This window comes from Lonchura striata, chromosome 30 (assembly GCF_050655825.1).
Source record: "Lonchura striata isolate lonStrDom1 chromosome 30, ASM5065582v1, whole genome shotgun sequence".
Lineage (NCBI taxonomy): Eukaryota > Metazoa > Chordata > Aves > Passeriformes > Estrildidae > Lonchura > Lonchura striata.
Genome location: NC_140732.1, coordinates 7530497 through 7558438, shown reverse-complemented (window position 1 = coordinate 7558438; position 27942 = coordinate 7530497). Strand labels below are relative to the sequence as shown.

Below are 27942 nucleotides of genomic sequence, written 5' to 3'. Positions count from 1 at the left end.
CATTTTTGGGGGGATTTGGGATTTAGGAGTTTTTGGGGGCGTTTGGGGGGATTTGGGGTTTTTTTGGAGGGGGAATTTGGCGGTTTTGGAGTTTTTTGGGGGGGATTTGGGTTGCTTTTCTGGGAGGCATTTGGGGTTTTGGGGGAATATTGTGGGGGTTTGGGATAATTTGGGATTTTTTTGGGGCTGATTTGGTTTTTGGGGTGATTTGGGGTTTTTGGGGGGGATTTGGGGTTTTGGGGTTGATTTTGGGCTGATTTGGATTTTGGGGTGATTTTGGGGGGTTTTTGGGCTGATTTTGGGTGATTTTTGGGGTGATTTTGGGCTGATTTTGGGTGATTTTGGGTGATTTTTTGGGGTGATTTTGGGTGATTTTTGGGGTGATTTTTTGGGTGATTTTGGGCGATTTTTGGCTCCCTACCCCCCAGGCCAGGACCCCTGCCCCCTGACCGGGGGTCTCTGCCAATGCCCCCCCGGATTCGAGGGACCCCCCTGGCCCCGGGAGCGGCCCTGGGAGCGGCACTGCGAGGGTAACTGGGAGCACTGGGAGCACTGGGAGGGACTGGGATGGACTGGGGGGGACTGGGGGGGACTGGGGGGGACTGGGAGGGACTGGGAGGGACTGGGAGCACTGGGAGGGACTGGGAGGGACTGGGGGGGAACTGGGAGGGAACTGGGGGGGAACTGGGAGGGACTGGGATGGGATTGGGAGGGGACTGGGAGGGACTGGGGGGGAACTGGGAGGGAACTGGGATGGACTGGGATGGACTGGGAGGGACTGGGATGGACTGGGAGGGACTGGGATTGAACTGGGAGGGGACTGGGAGGGACTGGGAGGGACTGGGAGGGAACTGGGAGGGATTGGGGGGGAACTGGGAGGGAACTGGGATGGACTGGGATGGACTGGGAGGGACTGGGAGGGACTGGGATGGACTGGGAGGGACTGGGATTGAACTGGGACAAACTGGGATGAACTGGGATTGAACTGGGGCACACGGGGGGGGTCAGTGCTGAATTCCGCCCTCCCTCCCTCCCTCCCCCCCCGCCGTCGCTCCATTTTCGGGGGAATTTTTTGGGAATCCCCAAATTTTTTTGGGAATCCCCAATTTTGGGGTGGGGGGGTCCCCCCAGTGACCCCTCCCCTCCCCCCCCAGACATCAACGAGTGCGTGGGGGAGGGGCCCCCGCCCTGCCCCCCCTCGCAGAGCTGCCACAACACCGAGGGCAGCTTCCGCTGCACCTGCAACCGCGGCTACCGGCCCCGGGCCCCCGAAAACGGCATCGGGACCCCCGAAAACGGCATCGGGACCCCCGAAAACGGCATCGGGACCCCCGAAAACGGAATCAGCACCCCTGAAAACGGGGCTGGGACCCCCAGAAACGGAATCAGCACCCCTGAAAACGGGGCTGGGACCCCCGGAAACGGCATCGGGACCCCCGGAAACGGCATCGGGACCCCCAAAAACGGCATCGGGACCCCCAAAAACGGCATCAGCACCCCCGAAAACGGGGCTGGGACCCCCGAAAACGGCATCGGGACCCCCGAAAACGGAATCAGCACCCCCGAAAACGGGGCTGGGACCCCCAAAAACGGCATCGGGACCCCCAAAAACGGCATCGGGACCCCCGAAAACGGGGCTGGGACCCCCGAAAACGGCATCGGGACCCCCGAAAACGGCATCAGCACCCCCGAAAACGGGGCTGGGACCCCCAAAAATGGAACCAGGATCACTGAAAATGGGCCCGGGACCCCCAAAAACGGGCCCAGGACCCCCGGAAATGGGGCTGGGACCCTCAATAACGGCACCAAGAGCACCAAAAACGGCACCGGGACCCCTGAAAATGGAACTGGGACCCCCGAAAATGGAACCGGGACCCCTGAAAACGGGGATGGGACCCCAAAAAATGGGGCTGGGACCCCCAAAAACGGCATCAGCACCCCTGAAAATGGGCCTGGGACCCCCGGAAACGGAACTGGGACCCCCGAAAACGGCACCGAGAGCACCAAAAACGGCACCGGGACCCCCAAAAACGGGGCCGGGACCCCCGAAAATGGGGTCAGGACCCCCGAAAACGGCACCGGGACCCCCAAAAACAGGGTCAGGACCCCCGAAAACGGCACCGGGACCCCCGAAAACGGAGCAGCAAGCACGACCCAGTCCCCGATTTATTGTGAAGGTCAGACCCCCCCCAAAATTCCCCCCCAAAAAACCCCAAAATCCCCTCCAAAAAAAAACCCAAAATCCCCCCAAAACCTCCTGAACCTCATCCCAAAATCCCCCCAGAGACCTCCCCAAAAAAAAAACCCAAAATCCCTCCAGACCTCCCTAAAAAAACCCAAAATCCCCCCCAAAATCCCCCCCAAAACCTCCCCAAGCCCCTCCCAAAATCCCTCCAGGGACCCCCTAAAAAAAACCCAAAATCCCCCCCTAAATCCCACCCAAAAACCCCAAAATTCCCCCAAATCCCCCCAAAAAACCCCAAAATTCCCCCAAATCGCCCCCAAAAAATCAAAATTTCCCCAAATCCCTCCCCCCAAAAGTCCCCCAAAAATTCTCCCCAGATCCCTCCTAAAATCCCCCCCAAAATTCCCCCAAATCCCCCCCAAAAAATCAAAATTCCCCCAAATCCCTCCCCCAAAAACCCCAAAATTCCCCCCAAAATCCCCCAAAAATTCTTCCCAGATCCCTCCTAAAATCCTCCCCCAAAAACCCCAAAATTCCCCCAAATCCCCCCCCAAAAAACCCCAAATCCCCCCAAAATCCCCCAAATTCCTTCCCAGTTCCCCTCCCCCACCCTCCAAAGCCCCTCCCCCCCCCGATGGGGCTGGGGGGGCTCCCGCACATTTTGGGGAATTCTCCCCAAATTTTGGGGGATCTTTCTCCAATTTTTGGGTTTTACTCCCCAGTTTTGGGTTTTTCTCCCCATTTTTGGGGTTTCTCTCCCCAATTTCGGGTCTCTCACCCCAATTTTGGTTTTCCAACCCAAATTTTGGTTTTCCAACCCCAATTTTGGGGTTTTTCTCCCCAATTTCGGGTCTCTCACCCCAATTTTGGTTTCCAACCCCGATTTTGGGGTTTTTCTCCCCAATTTCGGGTCTCTCACCCCAATTTTGGTTTTCCAACCCCAATTTTGGTTTTCCAACCCCAATTTTGGGGTTTTTCTCCCCAATTTCGGGTCTCTCACCCCAATTTTGGTTTTCCAACCCCAATTTTGGTTTCCAACCCCAATTTTGGTTTCCAACCCCAATTTTGGGGTTTTTCTCCCCAATCTTGGGTTTCTCTCCCCATTTTGGGGTCTCTTTCCCCAATTTTGGGTCTCTCTCCCCAATTTTGGGTCTCTCTCCCCAATTTTGGTTTTCCAACCCCAATTTTGGTTTTCCAACCCCGATTTTTTGGTCTCTCTCCCCAATTTTGGTTTTCCAACCCCAATTTTGGTTTCCAACCCCGATTTTGGGTTTCTCTCCCCAATCTTGGGTTTCCAACCCCAATTTTGGGGTTTTTCTCCCCAATTTCGGGTCTCTCACCCCAATTTTGGTTTCCAACCCCGATTTTCGGGTCTCTCACCCCAATTTTGGTTTTCCAACCCCAATTTCGGTTTCCAACCCCGATTTTGGGGTCTCTCTCCCCAATTTCGGGTCTCTCACCCCAATTTTGGTTTTCCAACCCCAATTTTGGTTTTCCAACCCCGATTTTGGGGTTTTTCTCCCCAATTTCGGGTCTCTCTCCCCAATTTTGGTTTTCCAACCCCAATTTCGGTTTCCAACCCCGATTTTGGGGTTTTTCTCCCCGATTCCGGCGCAGACGTGGACGAGTGCTCCGAGCTGGGCCCGGGGCTGTGCCCGGGGGGCTCCGTCTGCCTCAACACCCCCGGGAGCTTCGAGTGCCACTGTCCCCCCCCCGCGAGGGGACCCCCGGGCCCGGGGGGGTGCCCAGGTGAGACCCCTCCCCAAATTACCCCAAAATACCCCAAAAAATCCCCAAAAAATTCCTCCAAAAATCCCCCCGAAATCCCCCTGAAAATCCCCCCCAAAATGCCAAAAATCTGCCCAAAATTCAGCCCCAAACCCACCCCAGGGACCCCCAAATCCTGCCCTGGGAGGGTCCGGGTGAGACCCCTCCCCAAATTACCCCAAAATACCCCAAATTACCCCAAAATACCCCAAAAAATCCCCCAAAAATTCCTCCAAAAATCCCCCCGAAATCCCCCTGAAAATCCCCCCCAAAATGCCAAAAATCTGCCCAAAATTCAGCCCCAAACCCACCCCAGGGACCCCCAAATCCTGCCCTGGGAGGGTTTGGGTGAGACCCCTCCCCAAATTACCCCAAAATACCCCAAAAATCCCCCTCAAAAATCCCCCCAAAAATCCCAAAATCCCAGCCCCAAATCTGTCCCCAGAACAGCCCAAAAACCCCAAAATCCCCTCAAAACTCCCCAAAACCAACCCAAAATCCCCCCCCAGGTGAGACCCCTCCTCAAATTAACACAAACCCCAAAAATCCCCCCAAAAACCTCCAAAATTTGCCCAAAAATCCCCCCCAAAATTTCCAAAATCCCCAAAAAAAAACCCCAAAATCCCCGAAATCATCCAAAAATTCCTCCCCCGGGGACTCCAAAATTTCCAAATCCCCAAAATCTCCCTCAAAACCCCAAAATTCCCCAAATTTCGGAATTTTGGGGAGGGGGCTCTGACCACGCCCCTCCCCCCAGCGGTGCCGCTGCCCCCCGAAATCTGCCCCGAGGAGGAGCCGGTGAGGGACCCCAAAATTGGGGGGGGGACCCCAAAATTGGGGAGGGGACCCCAAAATTGGGGAGGGGACCCCAAAATTGGGGGGGGACCCCAAAATTGGGGAGGGGAACCCAAAATTTGGGGAGGGGACCCCAAAATTGGGGAGGGGACCCCAGAATTGGGGAGGGGACCCCAAAATTGGGGAGGGGACCCCAAAATTGGGGGGGGACCCCAAAATTGGGGAGGGGAACCCGAATTTGGGGAGGGGGACCCCAAAATTGGGGAGGGGGCCCCGAATTTGGGGAGGGGGACCCCAAAATTGGGGAGGGGACCCCAGAATTGGGGAGGGGACCCCAAAATTGGGGAGGGGACCCCAAAACTGGGGAGGGGAACCCGAATTTGGGGAGGGGACCCCAAAATTGGGGAGGGGAACCCGAATTTGGGGAGGGGGCCCCAAAATTGGGGAGGGGACCCCAAAATTGGGGAGGGGACCCCAAAATTGGGGAGGGGAACCCGAATTTGGGGAGGGGAACCCAAAATTGGGGAGGGGGGAACCCGAATTTAGGGGGGAAAACCAAAATTTGGGGAGGGAACCCCAAAATTGGGGAGAGGAACCCAAATTTTGGGAGGTGGAACCCCAAAAGGGGCAGGGGGGACCCAAAATTTGGGGAGGGGAACAAAATTTGGGGAGGGGGGAACCCGAATTTGGGAGGGAAAACCAAAATTTGGGGAGGGGGAACCCAAAATTTGGAGATGGGGACCCCGAAATTTGGTGAGGGGACCCCAAAATTGGGGAGGGGGGACCCAAAATTTGGGATGGGACCCCCAAAATTTGGGGAGGGGAACCCTAAAATTGGGGAGGGGGGACCCAAAATTTGGGGAGGGGACCCCAAATTTGTGGGGGAGGAGTCCCATATTTTGGGGGGGGACCCCAAATTTTGGGAGGGGGGTTCCCCAAATTCCAGGAGGGGTCTTTAGGGGGATTTCCCCAATTCTGGGTGGGGTCCCCAAAGATTTTTGGGGGTGCCCGAATTTTTGGGGGGTTTGGGGGATTTTTGGGGGGTCCCGGGATTTTGGGAGGGGTCCCCGGGATTTTGGGGGTCCCTCTGACCCCTCCCCCCCCAGGGCTGTGATTTGGGGGTGACCCTGGCCCGGATTTCGGAGGAGCTGAGGGGGGGCGCGACCCCCGGAGCGTCCTCGAGGTTTGGGGGGTCCCGGGGGGATTTTGGGGGGTCCTGGGGGGATTTTGGGGGGTCCTGGGGGGATTTTGGGGCGTCCTGGGGGGGATTTTGGGGGGTCCCGGGGGGGATTTGGGGGGTCCCGGGGGGATTTTGGGGGGTCCTGGGGGGGATTTTGGGGGGTCCTGGGGGGATTTTGGGGGGTCCTGGGGGGATTTGGGGGGTCCCGGGGGGATTTTGGGGGTCCTGGGGGGATTTGGGGGGTCCCGGGGGGATTTTGGGGGGTCCTGGGGGGGATTTTGGGGGGTCCTGGGGGGATTTTGGGGGTCCTGGGGGGGATTTGGGGGGTCCTGGGGGGATTTTGGGGGGTCCCGGGGGGATTTTGGGGGGTCCTGGGGGGATTTGGGGGTCCTGGGGGGATTTTGGGGGTCCTGGGGGGATTTTGGGGGATCCTGAGGGGATTTTGGGGGATCCTGAGGGGATTTTGGGGTGTTCTTCAGGTAATTTTAGGATATTTTTGGGGTATTTTTAGGCTATTTTGGGGATATTTTTGGGGTGGTTTTTGGGGATATTTTGGGGATATTTTTGGGGCAGATTTTGGGACATTTTGGGGTAATTTGGGCTGGTTTTGGGTCCCAGGCCCTGCTGGCGGCACTGGGGGGGTCCCGGGCGGTTTTGGGGTGATTTCGGGGCCATTTTTGGGGCGGTTTTTGGGATATTTTGGGGTTATTTTTGGGGCGGTTTTTGGGGATATTTTGGGGGTATTTTTGGGGCAGTTTTTGGGTTATTTTGGGGTAATTTGGGCTGTTTTTGGGTCCCAGGCCCTGCTGGCGGCGCTGGGGGGGTCCCGGGCGGTTTTGGGGTGATTTCGGGGCCATTTTTGGGGCGGTTTTGGGATATTTTGGGGTGATTTTTGGGGCGGTTTTTGGGGATATTTTGGGGTTATTTTTGGGGTAATTTCCGGGACATTTTGGGGTAATTTGGGCTGTTTTTGGGTCCCAGGCCCTGCTGGCGACACTGGGGGGGGCTCTGGGGGGGTCCCTGCCCGCCGCCCCTCCCCCCGCCCGGTTCCGCCGCCTCTCGGCGCTGCTCGAGGCGGGGGAGGGGCTGGCCCGGGCGGCGGCGGCGCGGCTGCCACCGGGCACGGGGACAAATGTCACCTGGGGGACACCGACACCAGGGACAAATGTCACCTGGGGGACACCGACACCGGGGACAAATGTCACCTGGGGGACACCGACACCGGGGACAAGTGGCACCAATGTCACCTGGGGGACACCGACACCGGGGACACCGGGGAGTGCCACCGACGGCACCGCGCCACGTGCAGGTAAGGCTTGTGTCACCTGGGTCACACCTGGGTCACACCTGGGTCACACCTGGGTCACACCTGTGTCACCTCAGTGTCACCTGGGTCACACCTGGGTCACACCTGGGTCACACCTGGGTCACACCTGTGTCACCTGGGTCACACCTGGGTCACACCTGGGTCACCTCAGTGTCACCTGGGTCACACCTGGGTCACACCTGTGTCACCTCCCTGTCACCTGGGTCACACCTGGGTCACCTCAGTGTCACCTGTGTCACACCTGGGTCACACCTGGGTCACCTCAGTGTCACCTGTGTCACACCTGTGTCACCTGGGTCACACCTGGGTCACACCTGTGTCACCTGTGTCACACCTGGGTCACACCTGGGTCACCTGGGTCACACCTGGGTCACCTCAGTGTCACCTGTGTCACACCTGGGTCACCTGAGTCACACCTGTGTCACCTCCCTGTCACCTGGGTCACACCTGTGTCACCTGTGTCACACCTGGGTCACCTGTGTCACACCTGTGTCACACCTGTGTCACCTCCCTGTCACCTGGGTCACACCTGTGTCACCTGGGTCACACCTGGGTGACACCTGTGTCACCTCAGTGTCACCTGGGTCACACCTCGGTCACATCTGTGTCACCTGGGTCACACCTGGGTCACCTGTGTCACACCTGTGTCACCTGGGTCACACCTGGGTCACCTCAGTGTCACCTGTGTCACACCTGTGTCACCTGGGTCACACCTGGGTCACCTCAGTGTCACCTGTGTCACACCTGTGTCACCTGGGTCACACCTGGGTCACACCTGTGTCACCTCAGTGTCACCTGTGTCACACCTGTGTCACCTGGGTTGCACCTGGGTCACCTCAGTGTCACCTGGGTCACCTCAGTGTCACCTGGCTCACTCCTGGGTCACCTGGGTTACACCTGTGTCATCTGAGCGTCACCTCCTGTGTCACCTCTGTCACCTCTGCTACCCTTGTCCCCTTCCCCCTGTCCCATCCCTGTCCCTGTCCCGGGGTCCCTGGGTTGGCACAGGGTGGCACAGGGTGACACAGAGGTGGCACACAGGGTGACACTGAGGTGGCACACAGGGTGACACTGAGGTGGCACACAGGTGACACAGAGGTGGCACACAGGGTGACACAGAGGTGGCACACAGGTGACACTGTGTCCCTGTCCCCAGCTCTGTCCCTGGCCGTGTCCCGGGGTCCCTGGGGGTGGCACAGGGTGACACAGAGGTGGCACACAGGTGACACTGTGTCTGTCCCTGTCCCCAGCTCTGTCCCTGGCCGTGTCCCAGGGTCCCTGGGGGTGGCACAGGGTGGCACAGGGTGACACTGAGGTGGCACACAGGTGACACTGTGTCCCTGTCCCCAGCTCTGTCCCTGGCCGTGTCCCGGGGTCCCTGGGGGTGGCACAGGGTGACACAGAGGTGGCACACAGGTGACACTGTGTCTGTCCCTGTCCCCAGCTCTGTCCCTGGCCGTGTCCCGGGGTCCCTGGGGGTGACACAGAGGTGGCACACAGGGTGACACAGAGGTGGCACACAGGTGACACTGTGTCTGTCCCTGTCCCCAGCTCTGTCCCTGGCCGTGTCCCGGGGTCCCCCCCCCGGCCCCGTCACCCTGGGGGTCCCGGCGGTGACACTCGAGGTCCCCCCCGAGGTGGCCCTGGACAAGGACAGCGGTAAGGGGGGGAGGGGACACTGGGGGGATTGGGGACATCACTGGGGACACTGGGGACAGTGGGGACACTGGGGACACTGGGGACACTGGGGACATTGGGGACATTGGGGGCATTGGGTGACACTGGGGACAGTGGGGACAGTGGGGACATTGGGGACACTGGGGACACTGGGGACATTGGGGACACTGGGGACATTGGGGACATTGGGGACACTGGGGACATTTGGGACACTGGGGACATTGGGGACACTGGGGACAGTGGGGACATTGGGGACACTGGGGACATTGGGGACATTGGGGACATCACTGGGGACACTGGGGACACTGGGGACACTGGGGACATTGGGGACATTGGGGACAGTGGGGACACTGGGGACATTGGGGACACTGGGGACACTGGGGACACTGGGGACACTGGGGACACTGGGGACACTGGGGACACTGGGGACATTGGGGACATTGGGGACACTGGGGACACTGGGGACACTGGGGACAGTGGGGACACTGGGGACATTGGGGACATTGGGGACACTGGGGACACTGGGGACACTGGGGACACTGGGGACACTGGGGACAGTGGGGACACTGGGGACATTGGGGACATTGGGGACATTGGGGACACTGGGGACAGTGGGGGGACATTGGCTCATTTTGGGGTAATTTCCGGGGATTTGGGGGGGATTTTGGGGTAATTTCTGGAGATTTTGGGCTCATTTTGGGGTCATTTTGGGGTAATTTGGGGTGTTTTCGCCCAGGTCTGTCCCTGGTGGTCCTGCTGACCCTGGGGGGCTCTGGGGGGGATTTTGGGGTCATTTTGGGGTAATTTTGGGGTAATTTGGGGTGTTTTCGCCCAGGTCTGTCCCTGGTGCTCCTGCTGACCCTGGGGGGCTCTGAGGGGGATTTTGGGGTCATTTTGGGGTAATTTGGGGTGTTTTCGCCCAGGTCTGTCCCTGGTGGTCCTGCTGACCCTGGGGGGCTCTGGGGGGGATTTTGGGGTAATTTCGGGGTGTTTTCGCCCAGGTCTGTCCCTGGTGGTCCTGCTGACCCTGGGGGGCTCTGAGGGGGATTTTGGGGTCATTTTGGGGTAATTTGGGGTGTTTTCGCCCAGGTCTGTCCCTGGTGGTCCTGCTGACGCTCGGGGGTCTCCCCGCCGCTCTCGAGGGCGCTCCCCCGGTGCTCTGGGGGGGTTGGGGGTCCCTGCCCCGGCCCCGCCGGGGCCGCCCCTTCCCGTCCTACCGGCTCCTGTCGCCCGTGGCCACCGCGCTCGCCGCCCGCCCGCGGCCCCGCGCCCGCCCCGCGGCCACGCTGCGCTTCCGCCACGCGGCCCCGGTGCGAGCGGCCCCGCGCCCGGGACACCGGGAAACGGGGGATACCGGGAAACGGGGGGATAACGGGAAACGGGGGGATAACGGAAAATGGGGGAAGGATACCGGGAAACGGGGGGGAATACCGGGAAACGGGGGGATAACGGAAAACGGGGGGATACCGGGAAACGGGGGGGATAACGGGAAACGGGGGGATAACGGAAAAGGGGGGGACACCGGGAAACGGGGGGATACCGGGAAACGGGGGGATACCGGGAAACGGGGGGATAACGGAAAATGGGGGAAGGATACCGGGAAACGGGGGGGAATACCGGGAAACGGGGGGATAACGGAAAACGGGGGGATACCGGGAAACGGGGGGATACCGGGAAACGGGGGGACACGGGGAAACGGGGGATAACGGAAAATGGGGGGGGACACCGGGAAACGGGGGGATACCGGGAAACGGGGGGATAACGGAAAATGGGGGGGGACACCGGGAAACGGGGGGATAACGGAAAATGGGGAGATAACGGAAAACGGGGGGGGAAATACCCAAAAAATGGGGGGAATACCGAGAAACGGGGGGGAATACCGGGAAACGGGGGGACACCGGGAAACGGGGGGATAACGGAAAACGGGGGGATAACGGAAAATGGGGGGGGACACCGGGAAACGGGGGGATAACGGGAAACGGGGGAGGGATACCGGGAAACGGGGGGGAATACCGGGAAACGGGGGGATAATGGAAAATGGGGGGGGACACCGGGAAACGGGGGGGATACCGGGAAACGGGGGGATACCGGAAAATGCGAGGGGATACCGGGAAACGGGGGGATAACGGAAAATGGGGGGATACCGGGAAACAGGGGGATACCAGGAAACGGGGGGGATACCGGGAAACGGGGGGATACCGGGAAACGGGGGGGATAACGGGAAACGGGGGGGGGATAACGGAAAACGGGGGAATACCGGGAAACGGGGGGATACCGGGAAACGGGGGATAACGGAAAATGGGGGGATACCGGGAAACAGGGGGATACCGGGAAACGGGGGGGGACACCTGGAAACGGGGGGATAACGGAAAATGGGGGGATAACGGAAAATGGGGGGATAACGGAAAATGGGGGGGGTACCGAGAAACGGGGGGGGATACCGGGAAACGGGGGGATACCGGAAAATGGGGGGAGAAATACCCAAAAAACGGGGGAATAACGGAAAATGGGGGGGGTACCGAGAAACGGGGGGGGATACCGGGAAACGGGGGGGGGATAACGGAAAACGGGGGGGAATACCCAAAAAACGGGGGAATAACAGAAAACGGGGGGGGGATAACGAAAAACGGGGGGGATACCGAGAAACGGGGGGAATAACGGAAAACGGGGGGGGAAATACCCAAAAAACGGGGGAATAACAGAAAATGGGGGGGATAACGGAAAACGGGGGGGATACCGAGAAACGGGGGAATAACGAAAAATGCGGGGGGATAACGGAAAACGGGGGGGGGATAACGGAAAACGGGGGGGAAATACCCAAAAAATGGGGGGATAACGAAAAATGGGGGGGGGAAATAACAAAAAACGGGGGGAATAACGAAAAACGGGGGAAATACAGAAAAAATGGGGGGGAAATACTGAAACATGGGGGAAATACCCAAAAAATGGGGGAATAACGAAAAACGGGGGGAATACAGAAAAACGGGGGGAAAATACTGAAAAATGGGGGGAATAACGAAAAAAAGGCGGGGGAATACAGAAAAACGGGGGAAATATTGAAAAAACGAAGGGGGAAATACAGAAAAATGGCGGGGGAATAACGAAAAATGGGGGAAATACAGAAAAACGAGGGGAAATATCGAAAAATGGGGGAAATACAGAAAAATGGGGGGAAATACCGAAAAAATGGGGGGGGAATACAAAAAAGTGGGGAGAAATCACAAAAAATGGGGGGGAATCCCAAAAAATGGGGGTGGGGGAAATACCAAAAATGGGGTGAGGATGCAAAAAAATGGTGGGGGGGGAATCCCAAAAAATGGGGGGGGGGGGTTTGGAATCCAGAAAAATGGGGGTGGAAATCACAAAAAATGGGAAAATACTGAAAAATGGGGAGGGAATCCTGAAAAACCAGGGGGGAAATCCCAAAAAAACAGGGGGAAATCCTAAAAAATGGGGGGGGGGGGGATCCCAAAAAATGGGGGGGGAAATCCAAAAATTGGGGTGCAGGGGCTGAAAATGGGGAGGGGGGGATCCCAAAATTGGGGTGGGGGACCCCAAATTGGGATCCCTAAAAGGGGAGGGGGTCGGGGGGGTTCGGGGACCCCCCGAAAAGGGTCTGGGGACCCCCCTGAGCCCCTTTTGGCCCCCCAGGACCCCGAATTGGGGGGGAAGGTTCTGTGCGCCTTCTGGAACCCCCGGCGGGGCCGCTGGGACTCGGGGGGGTGCCGGGAGGTGCCCCCCAAAAACGGGACCCCCCCCCCGGGGGAGCCCCCCGGCACCGTCTGCGCCTGCGACCACCTGACGAGCTTCGCCGTTCTGCTGGCCTTCAACGAGATCCAGGTACCCAAAAACATCCCAAAATCACCCCAAAAACGCACCAAAAATATCCCCAAAACATCCCAAAAATATCCCAAAATCACCCCAAAAAGGCACCAAATATATTCCAAAAACATCCCAAAAATATCCCAAAATCACCCCAAAAACGCACCAAAAATATCCCAAAAATATCCCGGAAATCACCCCAAAAATATCCCAAAAATATCCCTGAAATCACCTGACGACCTTCGCCGTTCTGCTGGCCTTCAACGAGATCCAGGTACCCAAAAACATCCCAAAATCATCCCAAAAACGCACCAAAAATATCCCCAAAACATCCCAAAAATATCCCAAAATCACCCCAAAAACGCACCAAAAATATCCCCAAAACATCCCAAAAATATCCCAAAAATATCCCTGAAATCACCTGACGAGCTTCGCCGTTCTGCTGGCCTTCAACGAGATCCAGGTACCCAAAAACATCCCAAAATCACCCCAAAAACGCACCAAAAATATCCCCAAAACATCCCAAAAATATCCCAAAATCACCCCAAAAAGGCACCAAATATATTCCAAAAACATCCCAAAAATATCCCAAAATCACCCCAAAAACGCACCAAAAATATTCCAAAAATATCCCTGAAATCACCCCAAAAATACCCCAAAAATATCCCAAAAATATCCCGGAAATCACCCCAAAAATATCCCTGAAATCACCCCAAAATCACCTGACGAGCTTCGCCGTTCTGCTGGCCTTCAACGAGATCCAGGTACCCAAAAACATCCCAAAATCACCCCAAAAACGCACCAAAAATATCCCCAAAACATCCCAAAAATATCCCAAAATCACCCCAAAAACGCACCAAAAATATCCCCAAAACATCCCAAAAACATCCCAAAATCACCTCAAAAACGCACCAAAAATATCCCCAAAACATCCCAAAAATATCCTAAAAATACCCCAAAATCACCTGACGAGCTTCGCCGTTCTGCTGGCCTTCAACGAGATCCAGGTACCCAAAAACCCCCAAAATCACCCCAAAAACACACCAAATTACCCCAAAAACGCACCAAAAATATCCCCAAAATACCCCAAAAATATCCCAAAATCACCTGATGAGCTTTGCTGTTCTGCTGGCCTTCAACGAGATCCAGGTACCCAAAAACCCCCAAAATCACCCCAAAAACGCACCAAAAATATTCCAAAAATATCCCTGAAATCACCCCAAAAATACCCCAAAAATATCCCAAAAATATCCCGGAAATCACCCCAAAAACACCCCAAAAATATCCCTGAAATCACCCCAAAATCACCTGACGAGCTTCGCCGTTCTGCTGGCCTTCAACGAGATCCAGGTACCCAAAAACCCCCAAAATCACCTCAAAAATGCACCAAAATCCCCCCAAACTCACCCAAAAATCCCCCCAAACCCCCCCAGGGACCCCCAAACTTCCTGGGGAGGCTCTGGGGGGTCCCAGGGGTGACCCAGGGGTGGCCCTGGGGATCCTGAGAAGGTCCCGAGAAGGTCCCAGGGGTGGCCCTGGTGGCCCTGGGGGTGGCCCTGGTGGCCCTGGGGGTCCTGAGAAGGTCCCAGGGGTGGCCCTGGGAGTCCCGAGAAGGTCCCAGGGGTGGCCCTGGTGGCCCTGGGGGTCCCGAGAAGGTCCCAGGGGTGGCCCTGGGAGTCCCGAGAAGGTCCCAGGGGTGGCCCTGGTGGCCCTGGGGGTCCCGAGAAGGTCCCAGGGGTGGCCCTGGTGGCCTTGGGGGTCTCGGTGGTGGCCCTGGTGGCCCTGACCATGTTGGTGGTGGCCCTGGGGGTGGCCCTGGTGTCACCAGGGTGTCCCTGTGTCCCCCAGGACCACCGGCTGCTGGACCTGGTGGCCCTGGGGTTGTCAGTGGTGGCCCAGGGAGAGTCTCTGGTGGCCCTGGGGGTGGCCCTGGTGGCCCTGGGGGTGTCACAGGTGTCACCATGGTGTCCCTGTGTCCCCCAGGAGCACTGGCTGCTGGACCCGGTGGCCCAGGGGGTGGCCCTGGAGGTGGCCCTGGGGGTGTCACTGGTGTCACCAGGGTGTCACTGGGGTGTCACCGATGTCACCGGGATGTCCCCCAGGACCACTGGCTGCTGGACCTGGTGACGCAGGTGGCCCTGGGGGTCCCGGTGGTGGCCCTGGGGGTGGCCCTGGTGTCACTGGGGATTTCCCTGGTGTCACCAGGATGTCTCTGATGTCCCCCAGGACCACTGGCTGCTGGACCTGGTGGCCCTGGTGGCCCAAGGGTTGGCTCTGGTGGCCCTGGAGGTGGCCCTGGGGGTGTCTGGGGTGTCCCTGGGTGTGACACCGGTGTCACCAGGATGTCAGTGGTGTCACTGGGGGTGTCCCTGGTGTCACCAGGACGTCCCCGTGTCCCCCCAGGACCACTGGCTGCTGGACCTGGTGACGCAGGTGGCCCTGGGGGTCTCGGTGGTGGCCCTGGTGGTGTCCCTGGTGTCACCAGGATGTCCCCGTGTCCCCCCAGGACCACTGGCTGCTGGACCTGGTGACGCAGGTGGCCCTGGGGGTCTCGGTGGTGGCCCTGGTGGTGTCCCTGGTGTCACCAGGACGTCCCCGTGTCCCCCCAGGACCACTGGCTGCTGGACCTGGTGACGCAGGTGGCCCTGGCCATCTCGGTGGTGGCCCTGGTGGCCGCGGCCGTGACCTTCGCGCTGTGCCGGGCCCTGGCCGAGCCGCGCCGGACGCTGCAGCTGCACCTGAGCCTGAGCCTGCTGGGGGGGCACCTGGCCTTCCTGCTGGGCATCGACGGGGCACGGAGCCGGGTACGGGGGGATTTGGGGGGCACCGAGGGGTCTGGGGGGATTTGGGGTCATTTCAGGGGGATTTGGGGTCATTTGGGGGGGATTTTGGGGGTGTCTGGGGGGGTTTGGAGGTGGCACCTGGCCTTCCTGCTGGGCATCGACGGGGCACGGAGCCGGGTACGGGGGGATTTGGGGGGCACCGAGGGGTCTGGGGGGATTTGGGGGGATTTCATGGGGATTTGGGGTCATTTCATGGGGATTTGGGGTCATTTCATGGGGATTTGGGGTCATTTCAGGGGGATTTTGGGGTGATTTGGGGGGGTTTGGAGGTGGCACCTGGCCTTCCTGCTGGACATCGACGGGGCACGGAGCCGGGTACAGGGGGATGTGGGGGGCACCGAGGGGTCTGGGGGGATTTGGGGGGATTTCATGGGGATTTGGGGTCATTTAATGGGGATTTGGGGTCATTTGGGGGGGATTTTGGGGGTGTCTGGGGGGGTTTGGAGGTGGCACCTGGCCTTCCTGCTGGGCATCGACGGGGCACGGAGCCGGGTACGGGGGGATTTGGGGGGCACCGAGGGGTCTGGGGGGATTTGGGGGGATTTCATGGGGATTTGGGGGGATTTCATGGGGATTTGGGGTCATTTCATGGGGATTTGGGGTCATTTCAGGGGGATTTGGGGTCATTTGGGGGGGATTTTGGGGGTGTCTGGGGGGGTTTGGAGGTGGCACCTGGCCTTCCTGCTGGGCATCGACGGGGCACGGAGCCGGGTACGGGGGGATTTGGGGGGCACCGAGGGGTCTGGGGGGATTTGGGGGGATTTCATGGGGATTTGGGGTCATTTCATGGGGATTTGGGGTCATTTCATGGGGATTTGGGGTCATTTCATGGGGATTTGGGGTCATTTCAGGGGGATTTGGGGGGGATTTTGGGGTGATTTGGGGGGGTTTGGAGGTGGCACCTGGCCTTCCTGCTGGGCATCGACGGGGCACGGAGCCGGGTACGGGGGGATTTGGGGGGCACCGAGGGGTTTGGGGGGATTTGGGGGGATTTGGGGTCATTTCATGGGGATTTGGGGTCATTTGTGGGGGATTTTGGGGGTGTCTCGGGGGGTTTGGAGGTGGCACCTGGCCTTCCTGCTGGGCATCGACGGGGCACGGAGCCGGGTACGGGGGGATTTGGGGGGCACCGAGGGGTTTGGGGGGATTTGGGGGGATTTCATGGGGATTTGGGGTCATTTCAGGGGGATTTGGGGTCATTTCATGGGGATTTGGGGTGATTTGGGGGGGATTTTGGGGGTGTCTGGGGGGGTTTGGAGGTGGCACCCGGCCTTCCTGCTGGGCATCGACGGGGCACGGAGCCGGGTATGACAGAGATTTGGGGGGCACCGAGGGGTCTGGGGGGATTTGGGGTCATTTCAGGGGGATTTGGGGTCATTTCATGGGGATTTGGGGTGATTTGGGGGGGATTTTGGGGGTGTCTGGGGGGGTTTGGAGGTGGCACCCGGCCTTCCTGCTGGGCATCGACAGGGCACAGAGCCAGGTACGGGGGCACCGAGGGGTTTGGGGGGATTTGGGGGGATTTGGGGTCATTTCATGGGGATTTGGGGTCATTTCAGGGGGATTTGGGGGGGATTTTGGGGTGATTTGGGGGGGGTTTGGAGGTGGCACCTGGCCTTCCTGCTGGGCATCGACGGGGCACGGAGCCGGGTACGGGGGCACCGAGGGGTCTGGGGGGATTTGGGGGGATTTGGGGTCATTTCAGGGGGATTTGGGGTCATTTCATGCAGAATTTGGGGTGATTTTGGGGGGATTGTGGGGGTGTCTGGGGGGGTTTGGGGGTGGCACCCGGCCTTCCTGCTGGGCATCGACGGCGTGTGAGTCCCCAGGTGTGACCCTGTGTGTGTCACACCTGTGTGTCCCTGTGTGTGTCACACGTGTGTCACACGTGTTCCCGTGTGTGTCACACCTCTGTGTGTGTCCCTGTGTGTGTCACACGTGTGTCACACGTGTTCCCGTGTGTGTCACACCTGTGTGTCCCTGTGTGTGTCACACGTGTGTCACATGTGTTTCTGTGTGTGTCACACCTGTGTGTGTCCCTGTGCGTGTCACACGTGTGTCACACGTGTTTCCGTGTCAGGTGGGCTGTGCCGTGACGGCGGCCGCGCTGCACGTGTGCTACCTGAGCGCGTTCTGCTGGATGGCGCTGCAGGGGCTGGGCCCGTGTCACACCCGTGTGTCCCTGTGCGTGTCACACGTGCGTCACACGTGTTCCCGTGTGTCACACGTGTTTCCGTGTCAGGTGGGCTGTGCCGTGACGGCGGCCGCGCTGCACGTGTGCTACCTGAGCGCGTTCTGCTGGATGGCGCTGCAGGGGCTGGGCCCGTGTCACACCCGTGTGTCCCTGTGCGTGTCACACGTGCGTCACACGTGTTCCCGTGTGTCACACGTGTTTCCGTGTCAGGTGGGCTGTGCCGTGACGGCGGCCGCGCTGCACGTGTGCTACCTGAGCGCGTTCTGCTGGATGGCGCTGCAGGGGCTGGGCCCGTGTCACACCCGTGTGTCCCTGTGTGTGTCACACGTGTGTCACACGTGTTCCCGTGTGTCACACGTGTTTCCGTGTCAGGTGGGCTGTGCCGTGACGGCGGCCGCGCTGCACGTGTGCTACCTGAGCGCGTTCTGCTGGATGGCGCTGCAGGGGCTGGGCCCGTGTCACACCCGTGTGTCCCTGTGTGTGTCACACGTGTGTCACACGTGTTCCCGTGTGTCACACGTGTTTCCGTGTCAGGTGGGCTGTGCCATGACGGCGGCCGCGCTGCACGTGTGCTACCTGAGCGCGTTCTGCTGGATGGCGCTGCAGGGGCTGCACCTGCACGTGCTGCTGGTGCAGGTGTTCGCCCCGGCCTGGCTGCGCCCGCGCCGCCTCCTGGCCCTGGGCTACGGCCCCGCCGTGGCCGTGGTGGCGCTGGCGGCCGCCGCCTTCCCCGGGGGCTACGGGACGGATCAATAGTGAGTGATCAATAACCGATACCCATCAATAACCCGTAGCGATCAATAGTGATCAATAGTGATCAATAACCAGTGATCAATAGTGCCCATCCCCACTGTGCTCGTGGTGGCGATGGCAGCCGCCGCCTTCCCCGGGGGATACGGCACCGATCAATAGTGAGTGATCAATAACCGATACCCATCAATAACCCGTAGCGATCAATAGTGATCAATAGTGATCAATAACCAGAGATCAATAGTGCCCAGCCCCGCCGTGGCCGTGGTGGCGCTGGCGGCCGCCGCCTTCCCCGGGGGCTACGGCACCGATCAATAGTGAGTGATCAATAACCGATACCCATCAATAACCCATAGCGATCAATAGTGATCAATAGTGATCAATAACCAGTGATCAATAGTGCCCAGCCCCGCCGCGGCCGTGGTGGCGCTGGCGGCCGCCGCCTTCCCCGGGGGCTACGGCACCGATCAATAGTGAGTGATCAATAACCGATACCCATCAATAACCCGTAGCGATCAATAGTGATCAATAGTGATCAATAACCAGAGATCAATAGTGCCCAGCCCCGCCGTGGCCGTGGTGGCGCTGGCGGCCGCCGCCTTCCCCGGGGGATACGGCACCGATCAATAGTGAGTAATCAATAACCGATAGTGATCAATAACCCATACTGATCAATAACCATGGATAGTGATCAATAACCAGGGATCAATAGTGCCTATCTTCACCATGGCCATCCTGGTGCTGGCGGCCGCCGCCTTCCCCGGGGGATACGGCACCGATCAATAGTGAGTGATCAATAACTGATACTGATCAATAACCCATAGCGATAAATAACCCATAGTGACCAATAGTGAGTGATCAATAACTGATGCCGATCAATAACCCATACTGACCAATAGTGACTAATAACTGATACCAACCAATAACTGATACCCATCCATAACCATCGATGGTGATCAATAGCCAGTGATCAGCACTGATCAATATTGATTGATCGTGATCAATTGGGAGGGCAGCTGCAAAGGCTCCCAGTGCTCCCAGTTCCCTTTTCCCCATCCCAGTCCATCCCAGTTCCCTCCCAGTTCCCTCACAGTTCCCTCCCAGTCCATCCCAGTCCATCCCAGTCCCTCCCAGTCCATCCCAGTTCCCTCCCAGTCCATCCCAGTCCATCCCAGTCCATCCCAGTTCCCTCCCAGTCCCCCCCAGTCCCTCCCAGTCCATCCCAGTTCCCTCCCAGTCCCCCCCAGTCCCTCCCAGTCCATCCCAGTTCCCTCCCAGTCCCCCCCAGTCCCTCCCAGTCCATCCCAGTTCCCTCCCAGTCCCCCCCAGTCCCTCCCAGTCCATCCCAGTTCCCTCCCAGTCCATCCCAGTTCCCTCCCAGTCCCCCCCAGTCCCTCCCAGTCCATCCCAGTTCCCTCCCAGTCCCCCCCAGTCCCTCCCAGTCCATCCCAGTTCCCTCCCAGTTCCCTCCCAGTTCCCCCCCAGTCCCTCCCAGTCCATCCCAGTCCCTCCCAGTCCCCCCCAGTTCCCTCCCAGTCCCTCCCAGTTCCCCCCCAGTCCCTCCCAGTCCATCCCAGTTCCCTCCCAGTTCCCTCCCAGTTCCCCCCCAGTCCCTCCCAGTCCATCCCAGTCCCTCCCAGTCCCCCCCAGTTCCCTCCCAGTCCCTCCCAGTTCCCCCCCAGTCCCTCCCAGTCCCCCCAGTTCCCTCCCAGTTCCCTCCCAGTCCATCCCAGTCCCTCCCAGTCCATCCCAGTCCCCCCCAGTTCCCTCCCAGTCCCTCCCAGTTCCCCCCCAGTCCCTCCCAGTCCCCCCCAGTTCCCTCCCAGTCCCTCCCAGTTCCCCCCCAGTCCCTCCCAGTCCATCCCAGTTCCCTCCCAGTCCCTCCCAGTCCATCCCAGTTCCCTCCCAGTCCCCCCCAGTCCCTCCCAGTCCCTCCCAGTCCCTCCCAGTCCCCCCCAGTTCCCTCCCAGTTCCCTCCCAGTTCCCCCCCAGTCCCTCCCAGTCCATCCCAGTTCCCTCCCAGTCCCTCCCAGTCCCCCCAGTTCCCTCCCAGTCCCTCCCAGTCCCCCCCAGTTCCCTCCCAGTTCCCTCCCAGTTCCCCCCCAGTCCCTCCCAGTCCATCCCAGTCCCTCCCAGTCCCCCCCAGTTCCCTCCCAGTCCCTCCCAGTTCCCCCCCAGTCCCTCCCAGTCCATCCCAGTTCCCTCCCAGTCCCTCCCAGTCCATCCCAGTTCCCTCCCAGTCCCCCCCAGTCCCTCCCAGTCCCCCCCAGTCCCTCCCAGTCCCTCCCAGTCCCCCCCAGTCCCTCCCAGTCCCTCCCAGTTCCCTCCCAGTCCATCCCAGTTCCCTCCCAGTCCCTCCCAGTTCCCTCCCAGTCCCCCCCAGTCCCCCCCAGTCCCTCCCAGTCCCTCCCAGTTCCCTCCCAGTCCCTCCCAGTCCCCCCAGTTCCCTCCCAGTTCCCCCCAGTTCCTCCCAGTCCCTCCCAGTTCCTCCCAGTCCCCCCAGTTCCTCCCAGTCCCTCCCAGTCCCCCCAGTTCCTCCCAGTCCCTCCTAGTTCCCTCCCAGTCCCTCCCAGTTCCCTCCCAGTCCCTCCCAGTCCCTCCCAGTTCCCCCCAGTCCCCCCAGTTCCTCCCAGTTCCCTCCCAGTTCCCCCCAGTTCCTCCCAGTCCCTCCCAGTTCCTCCCAGTCCCCCCAGTTCCTCCCAGTCCCTCCCAGTCCCCCCCAGTCCCTCCCAGTTCCCCCCCAGTCCCCCCCAGTCCCTCCCAGTCCCTCCCAGTCCCTCCCAGTTCCCCCCAGTCCATCCCAGTCCCTCCCAGTTCCCTCCCAGTCCCTCCCAGTTCCCCCCAGTTCCCCCCAGTCCATCCCAGTCCCTCCCAGTCCATCCCAGTCCCTCCCAGTCCATCCCAGTCCCTCCCAGTCCCATTCCCAGTCCCCCCAGTCCCTCCCAGTTCCCCCCAGTCCCTCCCAGTTCCCCCCAGTTCCTCCCAGTCCATCCCAGTCCCGTTCCAGTTGCTGGCTCTCCCTGGAGCGCGGCTTCCGCTGGAGCTTCCAGGGCCCCGTCATCGTCATCAGCGCCGTGAGTGCCACCGAGTGTCACCTGTGTCACCTGTGTCACACCTGTGTCACACCTGTGTCACCTGTGTGTCACCTGTGTCACCTGTGTCACCTGTGTCACACCTGTGTCACCTGTGTCACCTGTGTGTCACCTGTGTCACCTGTGTCACACCTGTGGGTCACCTGTGTCACTTGAGTGTCACCTGAGTGTCACCTGTGTGCCACTGTCACCTGTCACCTGTGTCACACCTGTGTGTCATTGAGTGTCACCGGAGTGTCACCTGTGTCAGACCTGTGTCACCTGAATGTCACCTGTGTCACCTGTGTCACACCTGTGTCCCCAGTGTCCCCAGTGTCCCCCCAATGTCCCCAGTGTCCCCAGTGTCCCCACTGTCCCCAGTGTCCCCAATGTCCCCAATGTCCCCAGTGTCCCCAATGTCCCCATTGTCCCCAGTGTCCCCAATGTCCCCAATGTCCCCAGTGTCCCCAATGTCCCCAATGTCCCCAATGTCCCCAGTGTCCCCAATGTCCCCAATGTCCCCAGTGTCCCCAATGTCCCCAATGTCCCCAGTGTCCCCAATGTCCCCAATGTCCCCAATGTCCCCAGTGTCCCCAATGTCCCCAATGTCCCCAATGTCCCCATTGTCCCCAGTGTCCCCAGTGTCCCCAATGTCCCCATTGTCCCCAGTGTCCCCAGTGTCCCCAATGTCCCCAATGTCCCCAGTGTCCCCAATGTCCCCAATGTCCCCAATGTCCCCATTGTCCCCAGTGTCCCCAGTGTCCCCGATGTCCCCAGTGTCCCCATTGTCCCCATTGTCCCCAGTGTCCCCAGTGTCCCCAATGTCCCCAACCCCCCCCAGTGTCCCCAGTGTCCCCAGTGTCCCCAATGTCCCCAATGTCCCCAATGTCCCCAGTGTCCCCAATGTCCCCAATGTCCCCAATGTCCCCAGTGTCCCCAATGTCCCCAATGTCCCCAGTGTCCCCTCCCCTCCAGGCCAACGCCGCCATCCTCGTTGTCACCCTCTGGAAGTTGGTGCAGAAATTCCAGGAGGTCAACCCGGACATGGGACGGCTGCGACGGATCCGGTGGGGACACTGAGGGGACATCGGGGGGACACTGGGGACACTGGGGACACTGGGGACACTGAGGGGACATCGGGGGGACACTGGGGACACTGGGGACACTGGGGACACTGAGGGGACATCGGGGGGACACTGGGGACACTGGGGACACTGGGGATACTGGGGACACTGGGGATACTGGGGACATTGGGGACACTGGGGGGATTGGGGACACTGGGGACATTGGGGGGACATTGGGGACATTGGGGACATCGGGGACATTGGGGACACTGGTGGGTGACACAGGTGACAATCTGGTGACATTGGTGTCCCCAGGGTGCTGCTGGTGACGTCCCTGGGCCAGCTGGCCCTGCTGGGCTCGGGCTGGGGACACGGGAGGACACGGGTGACACTCAGTGACACTCAGTGACACTCGGGTGACACAGGTGACACTCAGGTGACACTCAGGTGACATTGGTGTCCCCAGGGTGCTGCTGGTGACGTCCCTGGGCCAGCTGGCCCTGCTGGGCTCGGGCTGGGGACACGGGGGGACACGGGTGACACTCAGGTGACACTCAGGTGACACTTTGGTGGCATTGGTGTCCCCAGGGTGCTGCTGGTGACAGCCCTGGGCCAGCTGGCCCTGCTGGGCTCGGGCTGGGGACACGGGGGGACACGGGGGGACACGGGTGACACTCAGTGACACTCAGGTGACACTCAGGTGACACAGGTGACACTTTGGTGTCCCCAGGGTGCTGCTGGTGACGGCCCTGGGCCAGCTGGCCCTGCTGGGCTCGGGCTGGGGACACGGGGGGACACGGGTGACACTCAGTGACACTCAGTGACACTCAGGTGACACTCGGGTGACACAGGTGACACTTTGGTGTCCCCAGGGTGCTGCTGGTGACAGCCCTGGGCCAGCTGGCCCTGCTGGGCTCGGGCTGGGGACACGGGGGGACACGGGTGACACTCAGTGACACTCAGTGACACTCAGGTGACACTCGGGTGACACAGGTGACACTTTGGTGTCCCCAGGGTGCTGCTGGTGACAGCCCTGGGCCAGCTGGCCCTGCTGGGCTCGGGCTGGGTGCTGGGGCTGGGGGCGGGGCTGGGCTGGGCGGGGGGGGCGGGGCCGCCCCTCCCCCCCGGCAGCGCCCCCCCGCCCCTCCCCCTCCTCTTCTGCGCCGTCAACGCCGCCCAGGGGCTGCTGATCTTCCTGTGCCACTGCCTGGGACACCCCAAGGTAACCAAAATCCCCCAAATTCACCCCAAAAAATGGATACGGCAGCCTAAAAAACCCCAAAATACCAAAAATCCCCCCCAAAATCCCCCAAATCCACCCCAAAATCCTCCCCGGGACAACCAAATCCCCCCAGCGCTGCTGATCTTCCTGTGCCACTGCCTGGGACACCCCAAGGTAACCAAAATCCCCCAAATTCACCCCAAAAAATGGATACGGCAGCCTAAAAAACCCCAAAATCCCAAAAATCCCCCCCAAAATCCCCCAAATCCACCCCAAAATCCTCCCCGGGACCCCCAAATCCCCCCAGCGCTGCTGATCTTCCTGTGCCACTGCCTGGGACACCCCAAGGTAACCAAAATCCCCCAAATTCACCCCAAAAAATGGATACGGCAGCCTAAAAAACCCCAAAATCCCAAAAATCCCCCCCAAAATCCCCCAAATCCACCCCAAAATCCTCCCCGGGACCCCCAAATCCCCCCAGCGCTGCTGATCTTCCTGTGCCACTGCCTGGGACACCCCAAGGTAACCAAAATCCCCCAAATTCACCCCAAAAAATGGAATCGGCAGCCTAAAAAACCCCAAAATCCCAAAAATCCCCCCCAAAATCCCCCAAATCCACCCCAAAATCCTCCCCGGGACAACCAAATCCCCCCAGCGCTGCTGATCTTCCTGTGCCACTGCCTGGGACACCCCAAGGTAACCAAAATCCCCCAAATTCACCCCAAAAAATGGAATCGTCACCCTAAAAAACCCCAAAATACCAAAAATCTCCCCAAAAATCCCCCAAATCCACCCCAAAATCCTCCCCGGGACCCCCAAATCCCCCCAGCGCTGCTGATCTTCCTGTGCCACTGCCTGGGACACCCCAAGGTAACCAAAATCCCCCAAATTCACCCCAAAAAATGGAATCGTCACCCTAAAAAATCCCAAAATACCAAAAATCCCCCCAAAATATCCAAAATCCCCAAAAACTCCAAAAATGAGACCTAAAACCCCAAAATTTCCCCCAAAACTGCCCCTGGTTTGAACTGGGAGGGTCCCAGTTTGAACTGGGCCATTCCCAGTTCACACTGGGCCATTCCCAGTTCAAACTGGGCCATTCCCAGTTCAAACCGTCCATTCCCAGTTCAACCCGTCCATTCCCAGTTCAGACTGGGCCATTCCCAGTTCACACTGGGCCATTCCCAGTTCACACTGGGCCATTCCCAGTTCACACTGGGCCATTCCCAGTTCACACTGGGCCATTCCCAGTTCAACCCGGCCATTCCCAGTTCAAACTGGGCCATTCCCAGTTCAGACTGGGCCATTCCCAGTTCACACTGGGCCATTCCCAGTTCAAACTGGGCCATTCCCAGTTCAACCCGGCCATTCCCAGTTCAAACTGGGCCATTCCCAGTTCACACTGGGCCATTCCCAGTTCACACTGGGCCATTCCCAGTTCAAACTGGGCCATTCCCAGTTCAACCCGGCCATTCCCAGTTCACACTGGGCCATTCCCAGTTCACACTGGGCCATTCCCAGTTCAAACTGTCCATTCCCAGTTCACACTGGGCCATTCCCAGTTCAGACTGGGCCATTCCCAGTTCACACTGGGCCATTCCCAGTTCAAACTGTCCATTCCCAGTTCACACTGGGCCATTCCCAGTTCACACTGGGCCATTCCCAGTTCAGACTGGGCCATTCCCAGTTCAAACTGGACCATTCCCAGTTCAAACCGTCCATTCCCAGTTCAGACTGGGCCATTCCCAGTTCACACTGGGCCATTCCCAGTTCAACCTGGCCATTCCCAGTTCACACTGGGCCATTCCCAGTTCAACCCGGCCATTCCCAGTTCACACTGGGCCATTCCCAGTTCAAACTGGGCCATTCCCAGTTCAAACCGGCCATTCCCAGTTGCTCCCAGTTGCTCCCAGTTGCTCCCAGTAATCCCAGTTTGTTGCAGGTGCGGGGCTGGTACCGGGCCCTGCTGTGCCCCCGTGCCCGGCCCTACTCGGAGTTCACCAGTCACACCAGTAACACCAGTAACCTCACCAGTCACACCAGTAACACCAGTAACCTCACCAGTCACACCAGTACGGCCCGCGGGAGGGGCTCCCAGTCACACCAGTAACCACACCAGTCACACCAGTAACAGGTAAGTTACACCAGTAACACCAGTAACACCAGTAACCTCACCAGTCACACCAGTACGGCCCGGGGCAGGGGCTCCCAGTTACACCAGTAACACCAGTAACAGGTAAGACACACCAGTAACACCAGTAACCTCACCAGTCACACCAGTAACAGTGTGCTACACCAGTAACTTCACCAGTATCCCCTCCCAGTTATCCCAGTATCCCCTCCCAGTTATCCCAGTATCCCCTCCCAGTTATCCCAGTATCCCCTCCCAGTTATCCCAGTATCCCCTCCCAGTTATCCCAGTAACCCCTCCCAGTATTCCCAGTTTCCCCTCCCAGTTATCCCAGTATCCCCTCCCAGTTATCCCAGTATCCCCTCCCAGTTATCCCAGTATCCCCTCCCAGTTATCCCAGTAACCCCTCCCAGTATTCCCAGTTTCCCCTCCCAGTTATCCCAGTATCCCCTCCCAGTATCCCCTCCCAGTTATCCCAGTATCCCCTCCCAGTTATCCCAGTATCCCCTCCCAGTATCCCAGTATCCCCTCCCAGTTATCCCAGTATCCCCTCCCAGTTATCCCAGTATCCCCTCCCAGTTATCCCAGTATCCCCTCCCAGTATCCCAGTATCCCCTCCCAGTTATCCCAGTATCCCCTCCCAGTTATCCCAGTGACCCCTCCCAGTTATCCCAGTATCCCCTCCCAGTATTCCCAGTATCCCCTCCCAGTATTCCCAGTTTCCCCTCCCAGTATCCCAGTAACCCCTCCCAGTATTCCCAGTATCCCCTCCCAGTTATCCCAGTAACTCTTCCCCTCCCCCCACAGGTGCCGAAAATTCCGTGAAAATCAAAAATTCCGGGAAAACCGATGGAATTTTGCGGAAAATCTTTGGAATTTTGGGGAAAATATTCGGAATTTTGGGGCAATTATTCAGAATTTTGGGGAAATTGATGGAATTTTGGGGCAAATATTTGGAATTCTGGTGGAAATCTTCAGAATTTTGGGAAAACCGATGGAATTTCAGGAAAATCTTTGGAATTTTGGGGCAAATCAGAATTTTGGGGCAATTCTTCAGATTTTTGAGGGAAATATTCAGAATTTTGGGAAAATTGACAAAATTTCGGGGGAAATCTTTGGAATTTTGGGGCAAATATTTGGAATTTTGGGGGAAATCTTCAGAATTTTGGAAAACCGATGGTATTTTGGGGGGGAATCTTCGGAATTTCGGGAATTTTGGGATTTTTGCTGCCCCTCCCCCACCCCGGGGAGATCAATAAAGGACAGCGAGATCGGCTTTGGGGTGAATTCCCAGAATTTGGGGAAAATTCCGGAATTTTGAGGTGAATTCCTGATATTTTGGGGCAAATTCCAGAATTTTGGGATGAATTCTTGGGTTTTGGGGGAAATTCCAGAATTTTGGGGTGAATTCCTGTGATTTTGGGGTGAATTCCCGGATTTTGGGAAAAATTTTGGAATTTTGGGGTGAATTCCTGAATTTTGGGGTGAATTCCTGGGATTTTGGGGGAAAATTCCTGAATTTTGGGGTGAATTCCCGGATTTTGGGGTGAATTCCCGGATTTTGGGGTTGAATTCAGGCAATTTTGGGGATTTTTTTTCCAATTTTTCCAATTTTTATTTCCAAAAATAAACTTTGAGCCGCGCCCCTCCCCCACCCCGCGGGGGGGGGCCTCGATCACGGGACCCCCCCCAAAAAAACACCCCCGGGACCCCCAAAATCCCCCCCGGGACCCCCAAAATCCCCCCAAAACCCCCCCGGGACCCCTGATTTTGGGGGGGACATCCCAGAGAATCCCAAATTTTTTTTGGGGGGGGTCTCAAACGATCCCAAATTTTTGGGGGGGGGTCCCAGCTGGGCCCCTCCCTAAATTGGGGGGGGGGGGTCCCACCTCAAATTGGGGGGGTCCGACCCCT

At 58.9% G+C, this 27942-nt stretch overlaps 1 protein-coding gene across 1 annotated transcript; it reads left to right on the top strand.

Annotated features, from left to right (window-relative positions):
- The first annotated feature begins 465 nt into the window (after window positions 1-465).
- On the top strand, window positions 466-27304 carry LOC144248736 (uncharacterized). The gene is made up of 17 exons (XM_085563129.1): window positions 466-530; window positions 1132-1573; window positions 1811-2177; window positions 3803-3934; window positions 4710-4750; window positions 5854-6000; window positions 6909-7236; window positions 8806-8913; window positions 10021-10241; window positions 12583-12771; window positions 15363-15557; window positions 18325-18545; window positions 21548-21614; window positions 22587-22678; window positions 23690-23897; window positions 25840-26035; window positions 26945-27304. The coding sequence occupies exons 1-16, from the start codon at window positions 466-468 to the stop codon at window positions 26005-26007; spliced, it is 2991 nt and encodes a 996-aa protein (XP_085419255.1). The 3' UTR covers window positions 26008-26035; window positions 26945-27304.
- The last annotated feature ends 638 nt before the right edge of the window (window positions 27305-27942 follow it).

Coding starts and splice junctions, on each gene's coding strand:
- LOC144248736 (XM_085563129.1), top strand. CDS start 466: ATGCCCCCCCGGATTCGAGGGACCCCCCTGGCCCCGGGAGCGGCCCTG. Junction 1,574..1,810: donor TCAGCACCCCCGAAAACGGG/GCTGGGACCCCC, acceptor AACGGCACCAAG/AGCACCAAAAACGGCACCGG. Junction 21,615..22,586: donor CCGTCATCGTCATCAGCGCC/GTGAGTGCCACC, acceptor CCTCCCCTCCAG/GCCAACGCCGCCATCCTCGT.